At 36.5% G+C, this 20,949-nt stretch overlaps 1 protein-coding gene across 1 annotated transcript in view; it reads right to left on the bottom strand.

The window, feature by feature from the left end:
• Positions 1-5,419: 5,419 nt before the first annotated feature.
• The window catches only part of fgfrl1b (fibroblast growth factor receptor like 1b), a 40,324-nt gene continuing 24,794 nt past the window's right edge, over positions 5,420-20,949 (bottom strand). The window contains exons 4-7 of the mRNA XM_051128339.1: positions 8,723-8,815; positions 8,245-8,523; positions 6,875-7,228; positions 5,420-6,730 (exon numbers count right to left, since the gene is read on the bottom strand). Coding sequence (XP_050984296.1) covers positions 6,345-6,730; positions 6,875-7,228; positions 8,245-8,523; positions 8,723-8,815 — 1,112 coding nt within the window. The 3' untranslated portion in view covers positions 5,420-6,344. The remainder of the gene's footprint in view (positions 6,731-6,874; positions 7,229-8,244; positions 8,524-8,722; positions 8,816-20,949) is intronic.

Below are 20,949 nucleotides of genomic sequence, written 5' to 3' on the forward strand. Positions count from 1 at the left end.
GAAACACTCATGAAGCAAGCAAAACATGCGCAACGCACTCAAGTATCATGCAGCCTAGCGCATTTTACATAGACTGCTAGTTTCACTTTCGTCGTACAGTCGTGTCTGCTTAAGGTTGAAAATAAATGATGTATATAGTGAATGCCTCTATAAATTTTGTTTCATATTTATGAATTTGTTTTAATCCAAAAGATGCGTGTGCTAAATATGCGGACATCAATAAAGATCACGCAACAGAAGTGTGCGCTCTCTCTTTCTCTTTGTCGCTCTCCCTCTCTCTCTCTTTCTCTGTCTCTCTCTCTCTGTCTCTCTCTACCATTAAATAACTTGTGCATTGCTTTACTTACTTGTTTTTGACATATCCAACCAAACTACAAACTTTCCAGTGATGTCAAGGTGGGATCTTAACTCAACAAGCCTTGCATCTTCGCCGCCATGCACTCAATCCATTCAGCGTGCTTTGCCTTTCAGCTCGCGCGCACCAGCTATACAAGCGTTGATACTGAATGTTTAACATTATATTATTTGCATACATACATACTTCGTAGACATCTTTAATCTCTAATGACTCCATTCTGCAGTCTGTTGTTCTGTTGTCGGTGTTTCTTTGCCTGAATACGCACTTGTCACCTGCTGCGTGGTATCGGCCTTTGGTATCGGGGCATTTTAATGAGTACGAGTACAGGAGCTCAGTATCGGGCCCGATACCGATACCAGTATCGGTATACCAGTATCGGTATCGGTGCATCCCTAGTCAAAAGCGAAGAGAAGTTTTATAGACAAAGAACTGCCTGCGCACCGGTGTTCCCGATCACACAGCAATCATCCAGACACCTGTAAAGACACAGAGACAACACACACACATACACAACTGAGTAACAACGGAAAGTGTCTTCACATCCTCCCCCATAAAATAAAACCCCAAAAATGACTGCTAGGTTTACAGTACATGCAGAATATATCCAATCATATCCTCAACCTTATTCTAACACTGTAACACAACACTTAGCTGCAGCATCATCACTTCCCAGCAACCCGATCCCTGGGAGGAGAAACAATAACAGCAACTTTTTAGACATAGGTGCACACGTATAGGGCATCCGCCAAAATATTTTCCGACCCCTTTATGTGGCGAATCTCCAAATTATAAGGTTGCAAAAATAACGACCAGCGCATCAGTTGTTGGTTAGGATTCTGAAGAGTTCACAACGGGTGTTCCCCCGCCCCTGCAAAAATTCCAATAATATCCCACCATCCCAAGGAAGCTTTGTGCAGGGTGCAGGATACTTATCGATCACCTCAATTTTTGCATTCACCGGTCGGACAACACCATGACCCACGACCTTACCCAGATAGTTCACACTTCGCTAGGTTCACGGTAAGCCCAGCCTCCTTCAAGCGCTTGAACAAAAACTGAATTTGGGACAGATGTTTCTCCCGTGAGTTACTATACACTACCAGATTGTCCAAGTAAACTGTGCACCCTTCGAGGCCAACTACGACACAATTCATCAGCTGCTGGAATGTGGCCGGTGCATTCCGTAATCCGAAACTCATAACATTATATGAATATACGCCATCCGGAGTAATAAAAGCAGCGATTTCAGGAGCACACTCAGTCAAAAGGACCTTCCAATATCCTTTTAATAAGTCAAATTTACTAATATATTTTGCTGTGCCCACCTGATCCACACAATCTATTTAGTAATTGCATTTAGCTTTCTATAATCTGTACAAAACCTCAACGTCCCGTCTTTTTTCTTTACTAACAGACAGGGAGATGACCAACTTGAGGATGATGGAACAGCTAGATTATACAAGCAAATACTTAATTTCTGACTCCAGTTGTTTTCTTTTTTCCCCATGGTACTCTATAAAATCGTTGACGTATTGGCAAAGAATCACCCACATCAATATCATGCTGTACTATGTGCGTTTGAGTAGGTACATCAGAAAAGAGAGACGAATATTCCTCAATTAACTTAACCAATTCCATTCAAACATTTTTCAGTTGGAGGACACATAACACAGTCTTCAGGTTCCATGGCTGCTTCATAATCTGTCAAAGACAAACTATTCGATGAAATATGATCTACCGACAACACGGTCGACTCTGCTGTATGTGGACAAGACATATCCTCCCGTACATAATAAGGTTTAAATAAATTCATGTAACAAACCTGGGTTTTAGCTCTTCTCTCTGGTATAGCAATAACATAATTCTCATCAGACTCTTTTCGACAATAACATGAGGGCCAGGAAATCGAGCTTTAAAAGGAGAGGAGGTCACAGGCAAAGAAGCCAAAACCTGATCCCCAACACAAAAAGACAGGTGCTCATTTTTACGATATAAACTCTTCATTTTCTGTTGCATCTGTGTTACATTTACCTTTGCCAACTTGACAGCCTCAAACAGTCGTCTTTTAAAACCGTCAACAACTGAATCAACTTCTTCGGTGGCTCGGAAGGAGCCCAGCTGTCTCGTAAGACAGCTAATGGTCCACGGACAGTGTGCCCAAAAACAAATTCATTCGGGCTAAACCCAGTACTCTCATGAGTTGCTTCTCTGGCCGCTAACATAAGCCAAGGTAAGCCTTCCTCCCAATCCTGATCCAATTCTGTACAATAAGCACGTAACAGCAACTTCAGTGACTGGTGGAAGCATTCTAAGTCACCTTGACTCTGAGGGTGATATGCAGTTGACATATTATGCTTAATATTAAGTTGCCACAGAACACTCCCTTAAACACTCCCAAAGTGAAATCTGTACCCTGATCCGGCTTAAAAATTTTGGGTATTCCAAAAACTGACATAAATTGAGACAAAGCTTTCAACACAGACTTTGATGTGATTGATCGCAACACAAAAGCAGCAGGATACTGTGTGACCTGACATATAATAGTCAACAAATACTCACTGCCAACTAAGTATACCCTAATCTTCAAGCATACAGTGGCTAGTTTTTATGCACCTAATACTGCAAGCTGAGAAGAACAACCAATTAGTTGGCGATTCTCTCAAACCTCTGCATGCTCCCGAGACTTAGCTCCAACCACGATCTGCTCAAAAATAACAAACTAAAAAAAAAAAAAAAAAAAAAAAAAAAAAAAAAAAATTCGACATACCACAAAAAGATATGCTGCTTAATCCTACCAGCGAAACTAATCCCAGGTCATTCCAAAACACAATACAGCTGTGACGAATGAACCTATTTAACAACAAAATGCACTCGTTTCTCCTATAAATTTTAAAAACAACAAAAAAAAACTTAACAGGACTAAACATTACAAAAATACTAACAAATTCGAATTACTGAAAATCTTTCCACAAAATAAATCCAAATTAATACAAATCCAAAATAAAACAAAGACTTAACTAATAACCAAAATATATATATATTAAAACAAAAAAACAAAACAAAATGCCAAATCAAAACTATTAGTTTAGGATGAGCCCCCATTTGTTGTGACCCCGAAAGGATCACTGCAAATAAGGAGAAGGCGAGTGCATTTGTGTTGACAAACCATCAGGCCTAAAACGAGTCATTCTTAACCCGTCTCGAGCTAAGTAGTCAGGACACAAAGACAACACACACACCTACACAACCGAGTAACGACCGAAAGTGTCATCACACCAATGAACTGACACAAATTATGAATAATCAACTTTAGTTGATCTTGTAAATGATCACATTAAAGATGCCTATAGCTTTACATATCAACTTGAAATTTATTTCATTTTAGTTCTGAGCTCAGAGACGGTTTTGGACTGCTTTATAAATAATTTTTGGGTAAGTACTTCAAGGCACTATTATTGCACATTGAGTGGTAACACCAATTATGGCCTCTAGATGGCAGCTTAGCCTTTTCTTGTCTATATTACCGTACAATTGCTTTGGCAGGTACTGACAGATCCTCAATTCACACAGCTGATTCATTGCATTTAAACAGTCTAAACCTTTTTCTTTCCTCTTGTAAAAGTTCAAATGTCCAGTGCTCAGTCAGCGCTCACCTCTGGGGCGTTTGGTGTTGCGGCAGAGTTTTTCTTGCCTTTGTCATCCACAGGGAACACAGAGGAAACAGCCTTAAGAACTGTAGCCCCCTCTTTGTAACCCTATCCGAATATTAATACCCATCAAATCCTGCTGGGAATATTTCCCTCCTTTCCTGGTGTCGAAAAGAATAACTTGATTTTCTCATTGCATTCCTCAGCCTGTTGAACTAACAGTGGTTTGAGGCCGTGTTAGGGAGGGTGAGGAGAGTCAACAGCCACCGCGGTGGCATCCAACGCTCAATTCCCACCGAAAACACGCAAGCTTTTTGGGGGTCAAACTGTAAACGCGTGGGGGAAAATAGAAAATGATTTATTTTTTACAAAAATATTATTAAAATACACTTACATGAGCACCAAAGTAAAAATCGCAGCATGCAGTATCTCAGATAAACATGTTCTCATCACATTTATAGATTTTAAAGAGATTATTGGCTCACAAGGGGTTTCTAAAGACCTGGTGACTAGCTTTTGGTGGAGTCTTAAAATAAGAGGGATCATACAAAATGCATGTTATTTTTTATTTAGTACTGACCTGAATAAGATATTTCACTTAAAAGATGTTTATAGTCCACAAGAGAAAACAACAGCTGAATGTATAAAAATAACCTGTTCAAAAGTTTATATACACTTGATTCTTAACACTATGTTGTTACCTGAATGATCCACAGATGTGTTTTTTTGTTTAGTGATAACTGTTCATGAGTCCTGCCCACTGTTCTTCAGAAAAATTCTTCAGGTCCCACAAATTCTTGGTTTTCAGCATTTTTGTGTATTTGAACCCCTTCCAACAATGACTGTATGATTTTGAGATCTTTTCGCACTGAGCACAACTGAGGGACTCATATTCAACTATTACAGAAGGTTCAAACGCTCGCTGATGCTTCAGAAGGAAACGCAATGGATTAAAAGCCGGGGGTGAAAACTTTTTGAATTTGAAGAACAGGGTAAATTTACCTGATTTTGTCTTCTGGGAAACAGAAGTATCTTCTGTAGCTTCTGAAGGCCAGTACTATATGATATTTAGGCAAAGTAAGAAAATGTACACATCTTCATACTGTTCAAAAGTTTACACCCCCCCGGCTCCTAATGCATAATTTTTCCTTCTGAAGCATCAGTGAGCGTTTGAACCTTCTGTAATAGTTGCATATGAGTCCTTTAGTTGTTCTCAATGTGAAAAGATGGATCTCAAAATCATACAGTCATTGTTGGAAAAGGTTCAAATACACAAAAATGCTGAAAAAGCAAAGAATTTGTGGGACCTGAAGGAATTTTCTGACGAACAGCAAGCAGTTTAACTGTTCAAGACAAACAAGTGACTCATGAACAACTATCACCAAAAAAAAAAAAAAAAAACCCCGCTGTGGATCATTCAGGTAACAACACAGTATTAAGAATCAAGTGTATGTAAACTTTTGAACAGGGTCATTTTTATAAATTCAACTATTATTTTCTATTGTAAACGTCTTTTATGTGAAATATCTTGTTCAGGTCAGTACTAAATAAAAAATAACATGCATTTTCTATGATCCCTCTTATTTTGGTCAAATAATTAACATTTTGCAGATTCTGCAAGGTGTATCCATACTTTTAACTTCAACTGTATATTATCATCAAATAGAAATGCCGTGTTTACAGCTCATCTGTAAGTTGAAATCATACAAAATGTGTTTGAAATAGCTTCCTCGACTGTAATTAGCAAACAGTGAGACTGAATTGACAGAGAGAGTGTACGTTACATAATACTGCAATTATTAGAAAGTTGAGCTGAATACATACAAAGTACCTTTTAATGGTAAACAGAAGCCCTTACCCCCTTTCCATTTAGTCATCCATCAATTTTCCCTGACATTTCATTGCATAATTAATTTCTTCACAATATAATGTTGAAAAACAAAAACGAACAAGAAAAAGAAAAACACCACATCTTTGCTAATTTAGTGACACATTGTAAACAGGGCCACTAGTATGCTTAACACATATCATCACAGTTTCTCCAAATAAAAAAAATATCTCCGCTCTACTTCCTTGTGTAATGCTTGGCTTTTGAATAGCAAAAAGGTCCAATTATTGTTCTTGGACTGTTAGCACTTGCTTGGATTCAGTGTTGATTTTGAACTCCAAAGAACCTAAAGGAAAACTGAGGTCCACTGCAGCTCTACTGAGTGTGAGACATTTTCCTTGACCTGAGACCTTTCAAGGTAAATGGGCTCCAGTACGGTTGTGGTCCTCGAGTGGTGGCCCTTAGCTCGTGAGAACAGAGGCAGCAGCATTGGTTACCTGATGGTAACCTGTTAACACTGGTAATGGAAATGCTGGTGTATCTTCCCTTCCATGTGTGCATGGGAGTGTGTGTGGGTGTGAGTGTGCATGTCTGTGTAGACCTTGGTATAAATCTTTGGCGGACCGCTGAGAGCTGGGGGCCCCATTCCCATTAGTCTCTGGTTGGGCAGGTCAGGGTTGATGCCGCTGGCCGTGCTGGGCTCCTTGTCTGGAATGTGGTGTTCTCGATAGGTCGTCGGTCGGGGAGGCAAAGCGCTCTGGCGTCTGCGGGTGTGGCACAACCAGAGCACGATGGTTCCTACGATGAGCAGGGCAGCAGCTGGGATACCAATGATCAGCGGCCAGGGAAGACCGGGGCTGATGTGGCGGGGAATGACGTCCTTATCCACCTTGGGATCTGAAAACACATAGAGGCATTTATTTATTTATTTTATAAAAAAATAAAAACGTAAAAATTGTGATTAATCACCCTAGGCCCCGCCCCTGCATTCAATGCATTAAATATTTTTAACACCATTAAACTGGAAAAATTGGAGCTGACCTGAGAGAACGGTGAGGTAGGCGCTGCGAAAGCTGTAGCCCATGGTATTCGCTCCTAGACAGATGTACATTCCAGCATCCTCGTCACGTGCCTTGACGATGGCCAGCTTGTTGAGGTAGGAACCGTCCGGTCTGGACCACACGTCCCCGGTGGGCAGCACCACAAAGTGTTGGCCTCCTACCTCCAGCGTGGAGTTATAACGGCCTTCTGTGCCTGGGTCGACTCGCTTGAGCCACTGTATTACTGGCTTCACGTCACTGTGGACTTTACATTGGAAGGAGGCTGTTCCACCAAACTCCACAGTCGTGTTGACAGGATGGGTACCTGTCAGAATGGGTTTGGAGTTGGTACGCTCTGTGGAAAAAACGGACTGAAACTTAAAGAAGTCTGAATATTTTGACTAAACTAACATGAGATTACTTATGCACATCACATTTGTAACTGATTATAGTGTAACGGTATCAGTAAAAAGTTTTTGAACAGTAAGATTTTTAATGTTTTTTAAAGAAGTTGTTGTTTTTCTGCTCACCAAGCCCGCATTTATTTAATCCAAAATACACCAAAAACAGTAAAATTTTGAAATATTTTTACAATTTAAAATAATGTTGTAATAAATGTTTTCTATTTGAATATATTTTACAATTTAAAAAAATGTAAATTTTAATACATTCATGTGATCAAATGTTAATTTTCAAGATCATTACTCCAGTCTCCATTGTCACACGATCCTTCAGATCATTGTAATATCCTCATTTGCTGTTCAATTAATATTTATTATTAATATTACTATTATTATCAATATTTAAAACAACAGAGTATTTTTTTTAGGATTCTCATCAATAGAAAGATCCAAAGATCTGCATTTATCTGAAATAAAAAGCTTTTATAACATTATACACTATACAATTCAAAAGCTTTGAGTCAGTATAATTGCAGAAATTAATACTTTTATTAAGCAGGGATGCTTTAATTTGATCAAAAGTGATGATAAAGACATTTATAATGTTACAAAAGATTTCTATTTTAGATAAATGCTGTTTTTCTAAACTTTATATTCATCAAACCTGAAAAAATCTACTCAGATATTTTCAACATAATAATAATTATGCTTTTTGAGCAAATCAAAATATTAGAATGATTTCTTAGGGATCATGTGACTGGAGTAATGATGCTAAAGATTCAGCTATGAAATCACAGGAATAAATTACATTTTAAAATATATTCAGATAGAAAGCAGTTATTGTAAATAGTAAAAATATTTCAGAATTTTACTGCTTTTGCTGTGCAGGCTTGGAAGAGACTTGTTTAAAAAACAGAAAAAATCCTGGTAGTGTATACACATTAACAAATATATTCCATTCCTAACTCACCAATTACATCCACTTTGTAGGTAGCATTGATATGGCCAGCTGCATTAGAGACGTGACAGGTGTATTTGGCACTGTCCTGAGGCTGTAGGTTCTTCAGAGTGAGTGTCCACTGTGGGCGTTTAATCTGGTGAGGGTTGGGCAGCTGGCTCTGGTCTTTCCACCATGTAATGACCGGTGTTGGATTGCCACTGGCCAGACACTTGAGACGCACCGAGCTGCCAACAGGCTGCTCTAGCACACGCCTGCGCATCTTTGTGGGCTGAGTGAAGCGTGGCTTCACTGTGGAAGAAATAAAACATTTACAGCATGTGGTTACAGCTGGATGACAAAACATTCTATTAGGTAGTACGAAAACAGTGATGAAATGAACTGTCTAAAGCTCTTTCAGGATGCGGGCACAAACACGGCCCATGCTGATGACCTCATGTGTTGAGTAACGTGGAGTGAAAGATGAGGAGGGTGTGTATCAGATGCTTACCCCATGGCTCTCCGGTGGGGTCTTGCAGGGTAAGATCCGCATTAGGTTCTGCAGCGTCTGGCAGAGGCTGGTTCTGAGTCACAGCTGCATCATCTGAAAGACACGATCCAAAGTAATGATTCATAGGAAATATTTACTGCTAAGATAATCCTCATATTTCAGTGCAGATTCGAATAATTTGAAATGAATCATTGTGCATTTCTACCTAACTGTGACATTAAAATATACAATGACCCTTAGAAGATTAGTTCACTTCAGAATAAAAATTTCCTGATAATTTACTAACCCCAACGTCATGTCACAAAGACATGTTCATGTCTTTCTTTCTTCAGTCGAAAATAAATTAAGGTTTTTGAAGAAAACATTCCAGAATTTTTACCCATATCGTGGATTTCAATGGGAGCCAGTGGGTTGAGAGTCCAAACTGCAGTTTCAGTGCAGCTTGAAAGGTCTTATCTAGTGAAATAATAGGTCATTTTCTAAAAAAAAAAGATACTTTTTAACCACAAATGCTTGTCTTGCACTAGCTCGACTCACGCATTACATAATCACATTGGAAAGATCATGCATGACACAGGCAGAAGTACCAACTCAGTGTTTACAAAGCTTTTAAAAAAAAAGGCCAAACAACAATGTTAGACGATTCTGAAGTTAAAGGAGAAAATGAGATGGTTTTTCACCCTACCCTACCTTTTTAAACCAAAGTACACAAAGAACTAACCAAGCATGACCTTTCCAATGTGAGTACATAATGTGTGAAATCACAGACAAGTGCAAAATGAGCATTTGTGGTTAGAAAGAATATAATTTTTTTTTTTTTTTTTTTTTTTTTTTTTTTTAGAAAATGACCGATCATTTTGCTAGATAAGACCCTTATTCAGCGGCTGGGATCGAGTAGAGCCCTTTAAAGCTGCACTGAAACTGCAGTTTGGACCTTCAACCCACTGGCTCCCATTGAAGTTCACTGTCTGGAAAAAATTCTGGAATGTTTTCCTCAAAAACCTTAATTTGTTCTCGACTGAGTGAAGAAAGACATGGGGTAAGTAAAGTATCAGGATTTTTTTTTAGAAGTGAATGAATCCCCCCCCCTTTTGGGCCACTTTAAAAAAATAAAATCTAAGATTATGAGATTAAAAGTCATAATATTTCAAGTCGAAATTACGTGAATAAAGTTGCAGTATTTTGAGAATAAAGTGGAAATGATGAGAATAAAGCTGAAATGTTTTGAGAATAAAATTAAAATGTTTTGAGAATAAAGTCAAAATATTTTGAGAATAAAGTCAAAATGACAAGAATTCATTCGTAGCAATTACAAGACTAAAGTTATAATATTTTGAGGGTATATTCTAGCCTATTGCGCATGCAAATGGCCTGGATTGGGAGCACTGGTAGAAATTTCAAAGTCTCCGCTTCAAATTCTGTCAGTTGTATAGCGAAATGCAAACAATATGCCTTACAATAACAGTTTTTCATGCTCTTTAATGTGGTGTGACAGTCTGCTGTATTCGCTTCAGTTTATGTGGCATGCAAGTCAATCATCTTTCCGATTACAATAATGAGACACTGGTTTCCTTAAATTAGACAATACTGTTTTTTTCATGCCTTCTGATGTTCCTTCACTTTTATATCTTGCTATAAAACTGATATCTTGTGATAAAACTGACTGAATTTAAAAGCTGAGCTGTGATATATTAAAAGCAAAAGCACAAAATTATTCTGATCACTGGGTGGCTGGTACGCTACAAAAAATGAATGGATTTAAATTTTTAAAACATTTCAACCTATTTTTTTGAAACATTTCGACTTTATTGTCGTAATGTTTCAACTTTATTCTCGAAATATTTCGACTTTATTCTTGTAATATTTTGACTTTATTCTTGTAATTCGAGAAATTTTAGATTTTTAAACAATTTTTAACGTTGCCTTAAAATGTTGTCATACTTAAAAGTATTGAGACGCAGCAAATATAAAAATATATAAATATCTTTGCAATGAAATATCAAAATATCAAACAAAGTGGTAAACTGTGAACTGACATTGTTTCCAGGTGCCACTTGTAATATTTTTGTGTATTTCATCTATAAAGACTTGCTGACAGTCGATTGCAGGCAAATCTCTGCTATTCAGGGAGCAATTTAAACGTCAGCTTGTTTTAGTGTTAATGGATTAAATTCAATCTGAAAATGTTTTACTTTTTAAAGCACAAGTGAAACCACTAAAACTCGTTTACGCACCTCAGTTTAACTCATCAATTCAAAAATCCTCATGATCTCAGGCATACTTTAAAGGATAGTTTAGATATTGGTCCATAAATCAGCAGTTAGATGTTTCTCTAGCAATATGAGCTCTTTCATCTTCATACCCACTATTAATGTCTGCAAATGGTGTCATGTAAATCATGTTGAATGAGCGGGTCAATGCAAAGGCCAACACTTGGTGAGATTTATTTGTAGTGCTTTGAGAGCCAACAGAACCCCTCTGTGCCGAAAAAGGAGCGATTTCACTTGGAGATCAGTGGACTGTGAGGTGCGTGAAGGATTTTGTGTTTTGTTTCAGAACCGATGACGTTTCAGAACTCCATGGGAACGATAACCAGGCCGAACCGCCGTATTATTTTAGAGGGGTTTGTGCGCTGGGGGTGAACAAACACTGCTATATTGTTTCTTCTCTCCGGTTTCCACACTGTTTAAGACACAACATCGTGTTGACTTAACCCTGGACAGGAAACCAATTAACTGACTTTAACCTAAACTGTGCAGACAGAACTGAGAGCCCTGCTTTGTTTGGGATGAATTTCTCTGGCTTAACTCACAGGAATGCACAGAGAACCCTCTCACTTCCCTGAATCCGCAGCAGACCGATTGCTGGCACACACACACAAGTGTGTACCTGAACCCAGCACAACATCTTTATGTACACAACATTAGTTATTCGGAGCAATCCCAAATCAACAAGCCATGAATCAACACTGGCAACAGATGGTTCTCACATGGGCAGGTGATGAAACTACTTAATAAAATGCCTTATGAATACTTTCCATAATTCAGTTCAGCCAGCGTCATCAGTGGTCAGTACAGCTAGTGCTTCACTTAGGAAAAAAAGTGAAACCAAACATTATGCAAGGTTACTGTTCCCTCTATGTACCACTATGAACATTTGATTCACTTTGGTGATATTGTAAAATGTACAAGTAAAAAAAGCAATAAACAGTAAAAAAGAAAACTTCCAGGTGGTATATTCAAAATATAATAATGCTTTTAAAGATTTAATTTTTTTTTAATAAAAAAATATATATATTTAAACAATTTTATAGTTAAAATTTTATTGATTATTTAGTTTTAGAATTTCTTTTTTTGTATATATATATATATAAATTGTTTTAAAGTGTAGTTTCATAGTATTTTATTTAAAAATAAATATATATTTTAATTATTTATATATTTTTAAAAATACTATCAGATATTAAAAAATAAATATTTCTTTAGTTTTATATATTATATATAATTTATTTAATTTTAATTTTAAATGTATATTTTATAAAATATAGTAAAAATTATATATATATATATAAATATATATATATATATATATATATATATATATGTATATGTATTTTTTCTATTAATTTAAAATATATATTTTTTTAAATTTACATTTAAAAACATTTTAAATATATATTTTATCTGATAGTATAGTTTTATAGTTTTTTATTTATAAATATGTTTAATGATTTTTATAGTTAAAATACTTTCAAATATAAAAAATAAATATAATTTAGTTTTAAAATATGTAATTTTTATTCTATCTATCTATTTTTTTTTCATTTAAATGCATGAAATATGTAAAAATACTTTCAAATATCAAATGATTCTCATGGTCCTAAAAATCATTTCATGTTCTTTTTCTTTTTGGTTGAAATAAACGGTTTCGTCAAAACATTTGGAGTCAGAATTTTTTCCCCATATTTTTGAATGATGTCTCTTATGCTCATCAAGGCTGCATTTATTTTAAAAAATGCTGTAAAAACAGTAATATTGTGATTTTTTATTTAAATTCAAAAGATCTTATTTATATTTTAATATAGTTTAAAGTATTCCTGTAAAGCTGAGGTTTCAATTAATTATTAATTAATACTCACATTTGTTTTATCATCTTTAATACTTTCAAAAAAAAAAAATACTGTCAAAAAAAAAAAAAAAAAAAAAAAAAAATCCATCATAATGTATTTCCAAATTGCTGAACACGGCAATAAAAGTTCGGTAATGGCTTTTCAGCTTGAAAAGCCTTCAAACGTTCTGTCTGTCTTTCAGTAGTTTTTAGTGTCCTGAGGCTGTGTGTGTAGCTGCTGTGGTGTAAAGCACTGCACCTTTGTCCTCGTTAATCCTCATATGCTGAGAGCAGACCTTGCATGTTTAACACAGACAACCAGGCCAAAGCAAGCAGAAGTGTTTTCACCAGCCTTCAGTTCATTGTTACCTTTGGCCCTGGGGTGTAGGAGCAAAAGTAAGCCGTTGCCGCTCTATTCAGCAGCAGCAGACTGGAATCAGTGGAGCTTTATGCGGGCTAAGGTAATCTTACCGAGAGCCCGACCCCAGACTCCCTGTTCTCTGGTCTGTGAAGGGCGAGTTCTCTAAACAGGTGTCCAAAACGACAGAAGCCCTCCTGACAGGGCATTCTGGAGCTGTAAGGCTTTATAGGTATCACTATGCATGCTTCTCATAGAGTCACAGTTCACCAACTCTCAGTGATGTTTTTTGCACCATTAGGATTGGAAAAGAGCGGAAAGGAGCTCTGCAGTCCCATAGAGATACATTTACAGAGGTCCACATGGAGCAACGCAGCTCAGCTTACAAATGATCTTCATGTGGACTCGGTGTTAATAAGGCTCACATATTATTTTTTCCAACCGGGACGGAGTTGAAAGCAGCGCCTTCAAAAAGGTTCATTCTCCATTCATACCTGTGTGAGCAAACATACATTCCTGTAGATCTGTCATAGAGAGCTCCACATGCTTGGAAAAAAATCAAAGCAAAACAAACACAGAATAGAAAGCGGGTAGAACGTTTCTGCTGCTTTTCAGCGACATCTAAATAAAATAAACATCAAAGGAAAAAGGCCCCGTTACCTTTTTTCTATCGAAGACGTAATGAAGATTGAAGATGGTGGAGAAACTTACTTAGCGTCGTTTGGCTGAGAGTGACGCTGTGTTTTTAAGGTAATAGCCTATCACTAACTAAAACCATGTCTGTTCCAGTAAATCAAAGGGGGACACACTGCCAATGCTGTTTACTATAGTGAGATTATGTATTCATGAAGTTCCATAAGGTACGAACTGGTACTTTTTGCACTTTTGAACGCTTTCCAACCCTTTTGAGCTCTTCCAATTGTTTTGTTCTTGATGAAAACATTACAGCGTTCTAATCTTTCTTGAAAGAAGCACCGTTATGTGTTTTCATGTATTCAAATGCATTCAGAAATGCTGGAGAGAGATGAGAGGGAAATACAAAAGAATAGGCCGAGCTGTTATAAAAGCGAGTGCTTATTGCTGCCAATAAAATCTAAATCAAATCAGATGGGTAATGTAGGTAAGCTTTTGTGCTTTTAAACACGATCTGGTACCTCAGTTTTGTTAGCTTTACACATACACCTCATCTCAGTTTGTATATTTGGCATATCTCTTCTATGTGCTGACTGAAGAGGCAAATTAGAGACTGTCGGTGGATTCACAGCAGGGAAAGACAGAGAAAAGCAGAGGAGAAAGGGTAATTAGAAGTCTCCTTGTATCTTTTATAGAGCCATAAGTGGTTTCAGCAACGGTCGTATGGTGACCCGGGAGGAAATTGGCCAAACCTAATGTGCCCGTGTTCTTTTCTTCTCTGTTGAGAGTGGAGTGGGCCCGGAGCATCCTGCAGAGGGCCCGGCCCAGTCTCTGGCCCCTCTAATGAGGTGGATGAAAGGCCTTTTAATGTGGCTCTCTGATGAAGGTGGGTAATTTGCATCCTTTTAGTTTAATTAAAACCTTTGCTCCCCCTGCAGCTCAAAGAAGGCTCAGTTGTACGCCATGAAACCAAAGCCATGATGTGATTAGGCTCTGGTTTGAATTGCACATAGCAGGCAGGGTGGGCATGAGATGCATCAGAAAAATACCAGAGTCAAAATATTTAGTGCATTTACTGGATGCTATAATTTGACGTAAAATGGGGTTTGAGAGTCTAGACTTTTTTTTTATAATGCAATTTAAAATACTTTTTAAAATGCCAATTATATTATTTTTATTACACTTTTATATTTTGAAAGAGACAGATGCATTAAATCGATCAAAAATTACAGTAAAGACATACAAATTTTACTAATAATTTTAACTTTGAATAAAATGCTGTTCTTTTGAACTTTGTATTCATCAAAGAATCCTGAATAAATATCAACAAAAATATTAAGCAGCACAAATCAGCATATTAGAACGATTTCTGAAGGATCACGTGACACTTAAGACTGGAGTAATGATGCTAAAAATTCAGATTTGTCATTATAGGAATTAATCATATTTTAAAATGTACACTACCAGTCAAAAGTTTTTGAACAGTAAGATTTTTAATGAAGTCTCTTCTGCTCACCAGGCCTGCATTTATTTGACCCTAAGTACAGCAAAACAGTAAAATTTGAAATATTTTTATTATTTAAAATAACTGTTTTCTATTTGAATATATTTTAAAAAGTAATTTATTCCTGTGATCAAAACGACATTTTGAGCATCATTACTCCAGTCACATGATCTTTCAGAAATCATTCTAATAATAATAATGATTTGCTGCTCAAAAAACTTTTATTATTATTATTATTATTATTATTATTATTATGTTGAAAACAGCTGATTTTTTTGTAACATAAATGTCTTTATTATCACTTTTGATCAGTTTAAAGCATCTATGCTGGATCTTTCTATTCATCAAAGAATCCTGAAAAAATTTACTCAACTGTTTTAAATATTAATTTTAATAATAATAATAATAATAATAATAATTATTTTTTTTTTGACACTGAAGACTATAATGATGCTGAAAATTTATCTTTGATCACAGGAATAAATTACATTTTAAAATATATTCAAATAGAAAACAGTTATTTTAAATAGTAAAAGTATTTCAAAATTTTACTGTTTTTGCTGTACTTTGGATCAAATAAATGCAGGCCTGGTGAGCAGAAGAGACATTTTTAAAAACATTAAAAATCTTACTGTTCCAAAACTTTTGACTAGTAATGTATTCAAACAGAGAACAGTTATTTTAAATTGTAATAATATTTTACATTATTATTGCTTTTATTGCATTTTTGATCAAACAAATGCAGCCTCGGTGAGAAAAAGAGACTTTGTTTAGAAAACATTAAATCTTAATTTTTCATATATCCCTGTTTTTTATTTAATGACAGCTAGTGATTCTAGTGACCAAGAAATAATGCAGAATCTTAAACACTACGATATAAAATAAACAAGAAATATTTCTTTAAAATATTAAGTTTTCAACATTATTTATCCTAGATTTTATCCTTGGACTCCATTAGGTGTGAACTGGTAATCTAATGAATAAAGTATCTAAATAAAGGAATGACGAAATACAATCATTATATCAAAATATAATTATATTAACATTAAATCAGCAAAAACTGTTTCCTCAGTTTACATTTTCATCTTAATTCCCTCATTATCTGTTATTTCATGCAGTTGTGCTTCAAAACGTACAGACTGTTGTTTCTCAGTTAAGCTTCTCACTTCTCCGCCTGAACTCGCTCTAATGTGCCATTTCAAGTTCTCTATGTCTCTCTTTTCAGCTTAATTTCATGTGAGTCCAGACTGGTTTCAATTCCATCAAGCATCCTTTCATCTTTCCCTTTTTTCAACCATGTCTTTTCTTCAGCTACTCACAAGCATGAATTCATTTGTGCCCATATGTGTTTGTGCTTTGAACTTGCCTGAGCTTATTTCCCTACAATGAAAGAAATCAAACAAACACACTCTTAAGAGACTAAGTTGTGAAGCTTAGTGTCACATTACAAGTAATCAGAATTACGAATTACATCAATGTTAAAGTGACACATGATCAAAGTGGGGCTTTAAGAGCAATTTTCAGTGCTTGTGATGGTTCTTGTGATGTGTTTGCCATCAGATAAATAAATTCTACTGTATTCTATTCTTCTTAAAATACTAATCATTGAACAGGAGTACCTTTCTGAAGCCATAATGTTATGTAAGGACAATCATACACAGGAACACACACTCTCATACAACAGTTTTTTCTGGTCCTCGAATCTGATTGGCTGAGAGGTGTGCGATATTCTAGTGATATCGGAACTCCAACCATTTCATCTTTTTATCACTCTGCTTACAGTATTTCTCATGGCGGACACCCAAATCCACTATAATTTTAAAAATAATACTGTTTTTGTGTCAGGGAATGTAGTTTTAAGAGTTTTTCAGGTGAGAATGTACTTTTTTAGACTTCAGATATGCGGTTTGTTAATAAAGATAATGTCTATTTAAAAAATTAGCTTCAGCGTTTTCAGGGATCTGAGCTCCAAGGCATCAGCGGTCAGATCTTCTGGAATTTGCCGTCTGGCTCTGGTGTCTCTATATGGGTCAAACATGATAGATAAGTTGTTCTGGGTAAATCTAACAGGCAGTCTTTAGTCTCATTAATCTATTATTTGTTCCAGAGCAGATAGTTTTGGCTGAGGGCAAAGTCTCATCATGTTATATTTTATGTAAATTTAATGCTGTATATCAGAGCGTCACCTTTGTACTTTTAGTTGTACTTTGAACTGAATTGCCTAGCAACTAGCAACAGGCTGTTGTTGTTTATTAAATATTATTATTCAATAAATAATATTATATATAAATATACAGTGTTGTAAACAAAGAAGTTATTTATACTTTTAACAACATCTTGTAACCAACACCTTGCAACCAACAAATGCACTGAGCAGCACTATTTTCGTAAATCACCCATAACAGATGAAAGGATTGTAAGACAAAGATATTGCTTTCCTCAGTGGACATTAAAACTAATGTTTTATTGTGAATATGAGATTGAGCTGAAGAATGAATGCTGTAACCACACTCACTCATTCCATCTCTCTCTAATAGGGATGCACGATATTGGATTTTTGTCAATATCCGATATGCCGATATTTTTCAACTCATTTCGCCTGACAGCCGATACCGATATATTTCCTTTAGTTTAGAAGCAACACCTAGTCTCTCCTGTGTGATAATTATAAACAAATTATTTTTAATTTAGGTAAGTTTTTAACAAGAATTTATTTGTTTGAATTAAATAAACAATAATGAAGTTCTTTTATAATGACAGTACATTGAAGCTTTGAAAATAACTATAAACTATATATATATATATATATATATATCAATCGCTGCATTTTTTTTCTTCAGAAAAATGCAGTAGTAGCCTTAACATTTTATTTTTACGATTTAACATTTGTAGATGATTTAAAGCAAAAGAGCTGTAAAAATTCTAAAAATCTTTTAGAGCTTATAATTTGTTTAAAAAATGTAACATATTACACATTCATGAATAAATCAGTTTATATACAATTATTTAAATTACAAGTGTCATGTCTGTGTTTTATTATTCATGTAATCTATAGCTTCTGACCTTTAAATCAAAACATACTCATGATTTTATGACATCAACTACTGCTTTATTTAATCAGAAACAGCGTCTAAATGTTATTAGTGTATTTTACTTTCATTTTATTAGAAGTAGGCGCCCCTTACGAAATTAAAACTCCTTACCGAACAGGCATTAGGACCCGGGGGAAGCTGAGTGCGTCATTCTATATGTGCTTTCTCAGATTAAATGCAGCGATCCAAAACAGTGAATCCAATCATCATTCAGGCAAAACTTTTGTTTCAAGAATGAGCCACACTGCTGACGTGATCTAATCGCCAGCACACCCTGAGCACATGTGAGGTATTTCTCTTATCGGCAAGACATATCGGCATAATTTTTCATATCATGCCGATGCTGATATTTACATTCAGAAAGCCATTTTTTCCAATATAGGTCCGATAATATTGTGCATCCCTACTCTCTAATAATACTCTACATAATACAGTGAGCTTTTAATACAGTAATACAATAAGTTTTCAATGAAGCAACTCTACGTTCTAAAGTGATGCTTTCGAATTAGTAACGGAGGCTTGGGCTCTGCTGTTACACTGTCAACTTCCATGGTGGAGGGAAGTAGCTCTGTACAAAAGAGTTTTTAAAGACACTCTGTTGTTTCTTATGTATTTACATACTTGTGCCGTCGAACTGTTGTATAAATACAATATCACACAAGTAGCAGTGTGATATGGCTGTATATAAGCATATAAGCCATGCTGACGTACAGCAATATCGCACTGCTACTCATGTGATATTGCTCATATATCTATGGAGTAATTGATTAATTAAATTAATGGATTGTTAAATTAACTGTATACAATTAATTAATACAATTAAATAATATAATCAACTTGTCAAACTGCAAGAAGTGTCTGTTTCATAAAATGACCCAGTTTGTGTTTCTTCTCCCCTGGACTGTTTAAATATGACCATTTCCCAAAAGAAGAGCTGTTGTGGAAAACAGGCGTAAATCAGACTAAACATAAATACTGCAGCAGTGAGGCTGTTCTACAGTCAGACCAGCCATGGCAAATGAGTAAACGCACGTCTGCTGGAATGGAAAAGAGCTTGTGTAAGAGCTCAGCAGCGGGAAAGATTATGAGCAAATCATCTCGAATGAATGAACGTCAGTGCTGTGATTCCCCCTCAAACCAATCCTGGCCAAAGTGACATGACCCAAAGACTGGAAAGCATATCCATGCTGTCCCAAACTTGCCGCCCCTCCCATATCCCACCTACCGCGTCGCTACGCAGTCTCGGGTTGGCTTACGAGTGTAATTTTGATACAATTATCCATTTAGGTGAGGAGGACGCTGGCTAAACTGCAACACATGTAACCCGTGGCCTGCAAACAAAGAACAAAAGGCCACTGCTGGAAGTTCTCCACCAGTCCCCTCATAAAACAGGCAGCCCAAACCACCGTCTGAGTAGAAGCCACAGTCTCCCTCCGCTGCGTCCGTACACAGTACGGCCTCCTATACGATAGGTGAGAAACGCAGACAAGAGGGAGCCAATACCCAGGAACCAGGACTCTACAACAGTGCAATTGTGAGCAGAGTCTGTTACTTTTGGAGGCAAACTCGAGATCTTCTACTACACTCACAGGTTCATACATCCAACATAAATTCTCACAATATAGACAATTATGTTGCGGGGAAAAGCGTAAGATCCCTCGCCCTGGACTCCTGCAAAGCGGAGCTGTGAGAAAACAATGCTGGCAGTGTATGGAGCTCTTTAGAAACAGCAGGGGTGCAGGGTCTGGGACCACCACGGGGGAAGGAGGGAGAGGCCCAAGTGCTGTGGGACATTTTTAAGTACAACGTTTTATGACACGGAGACTGATTTGACTCCGTGACACATCAGTGAATGTGAGAAAGATCAGCGTGAAATGGAGATAAACACCTTCTGGTAAACAACACCTTCACTGTGACCTTTAAAGCCCAAAATGCCATTCTTACAAACCCAAATTCCCAGAGTTCCCTGTGCCAGATTGCAAAAAAGCACTGAGTATGTGAGCAACATTGGAGGGCAAGTTAACGATCCTGTTAAAATGCCTTAAAGCTGTAAAGCTGCGCTAATCTCTGTCTATATTTAAAACTCGAGTTGTTGTTCTCATATACAACTGCAGACATGATTTTGAAAAAAATGTGTTTCTATTTACGCATGCAAAAAGCACAAAGACTTTTCAGGGACTGTGGTCAGGAAAAACTGAAGGCTTAAATTATAGCTGTTATCTCAGCTTAGGTTTATTGCCAACTGATTACACCAAGCCATCAGCTGCCTGCTTTGATAGGGGCAGAATATGAACTAAAAGCTAAAATTACACTTTCATGAGGAAAGAAGTGGTGTATAGATTGCACGCACATTAAAATATGAGGGCAAGGTTCTGCCCATGCTTGCCGTGAGTGCAAATCCTACTGCACTGATGACAACAGGTGCTATTGAATGTCACCAAATTCCTCTCTCCTGATATATTCAGTGCTGGCTGGAGTTCCCCTGTTGTGTTTTTGGTGTACATTCATTTACATTAAGTAGCTGCTTAAAAGG

This window comes from Labeo rohita, chromosome 14 (genome assembly GCF_022985175.1).
Source record: "Labeo rohita strain BAU-BD-2019 chromosome 14, IGBB_LRoh.1.0, whole genome shotgun sequence".
Taxonomy (NCBI): Eukaryota; Metazoa; Chordata; class Actinopteri; order Cypriniformes; family Cyprinidae; genus Labeo; species Labeo rohita.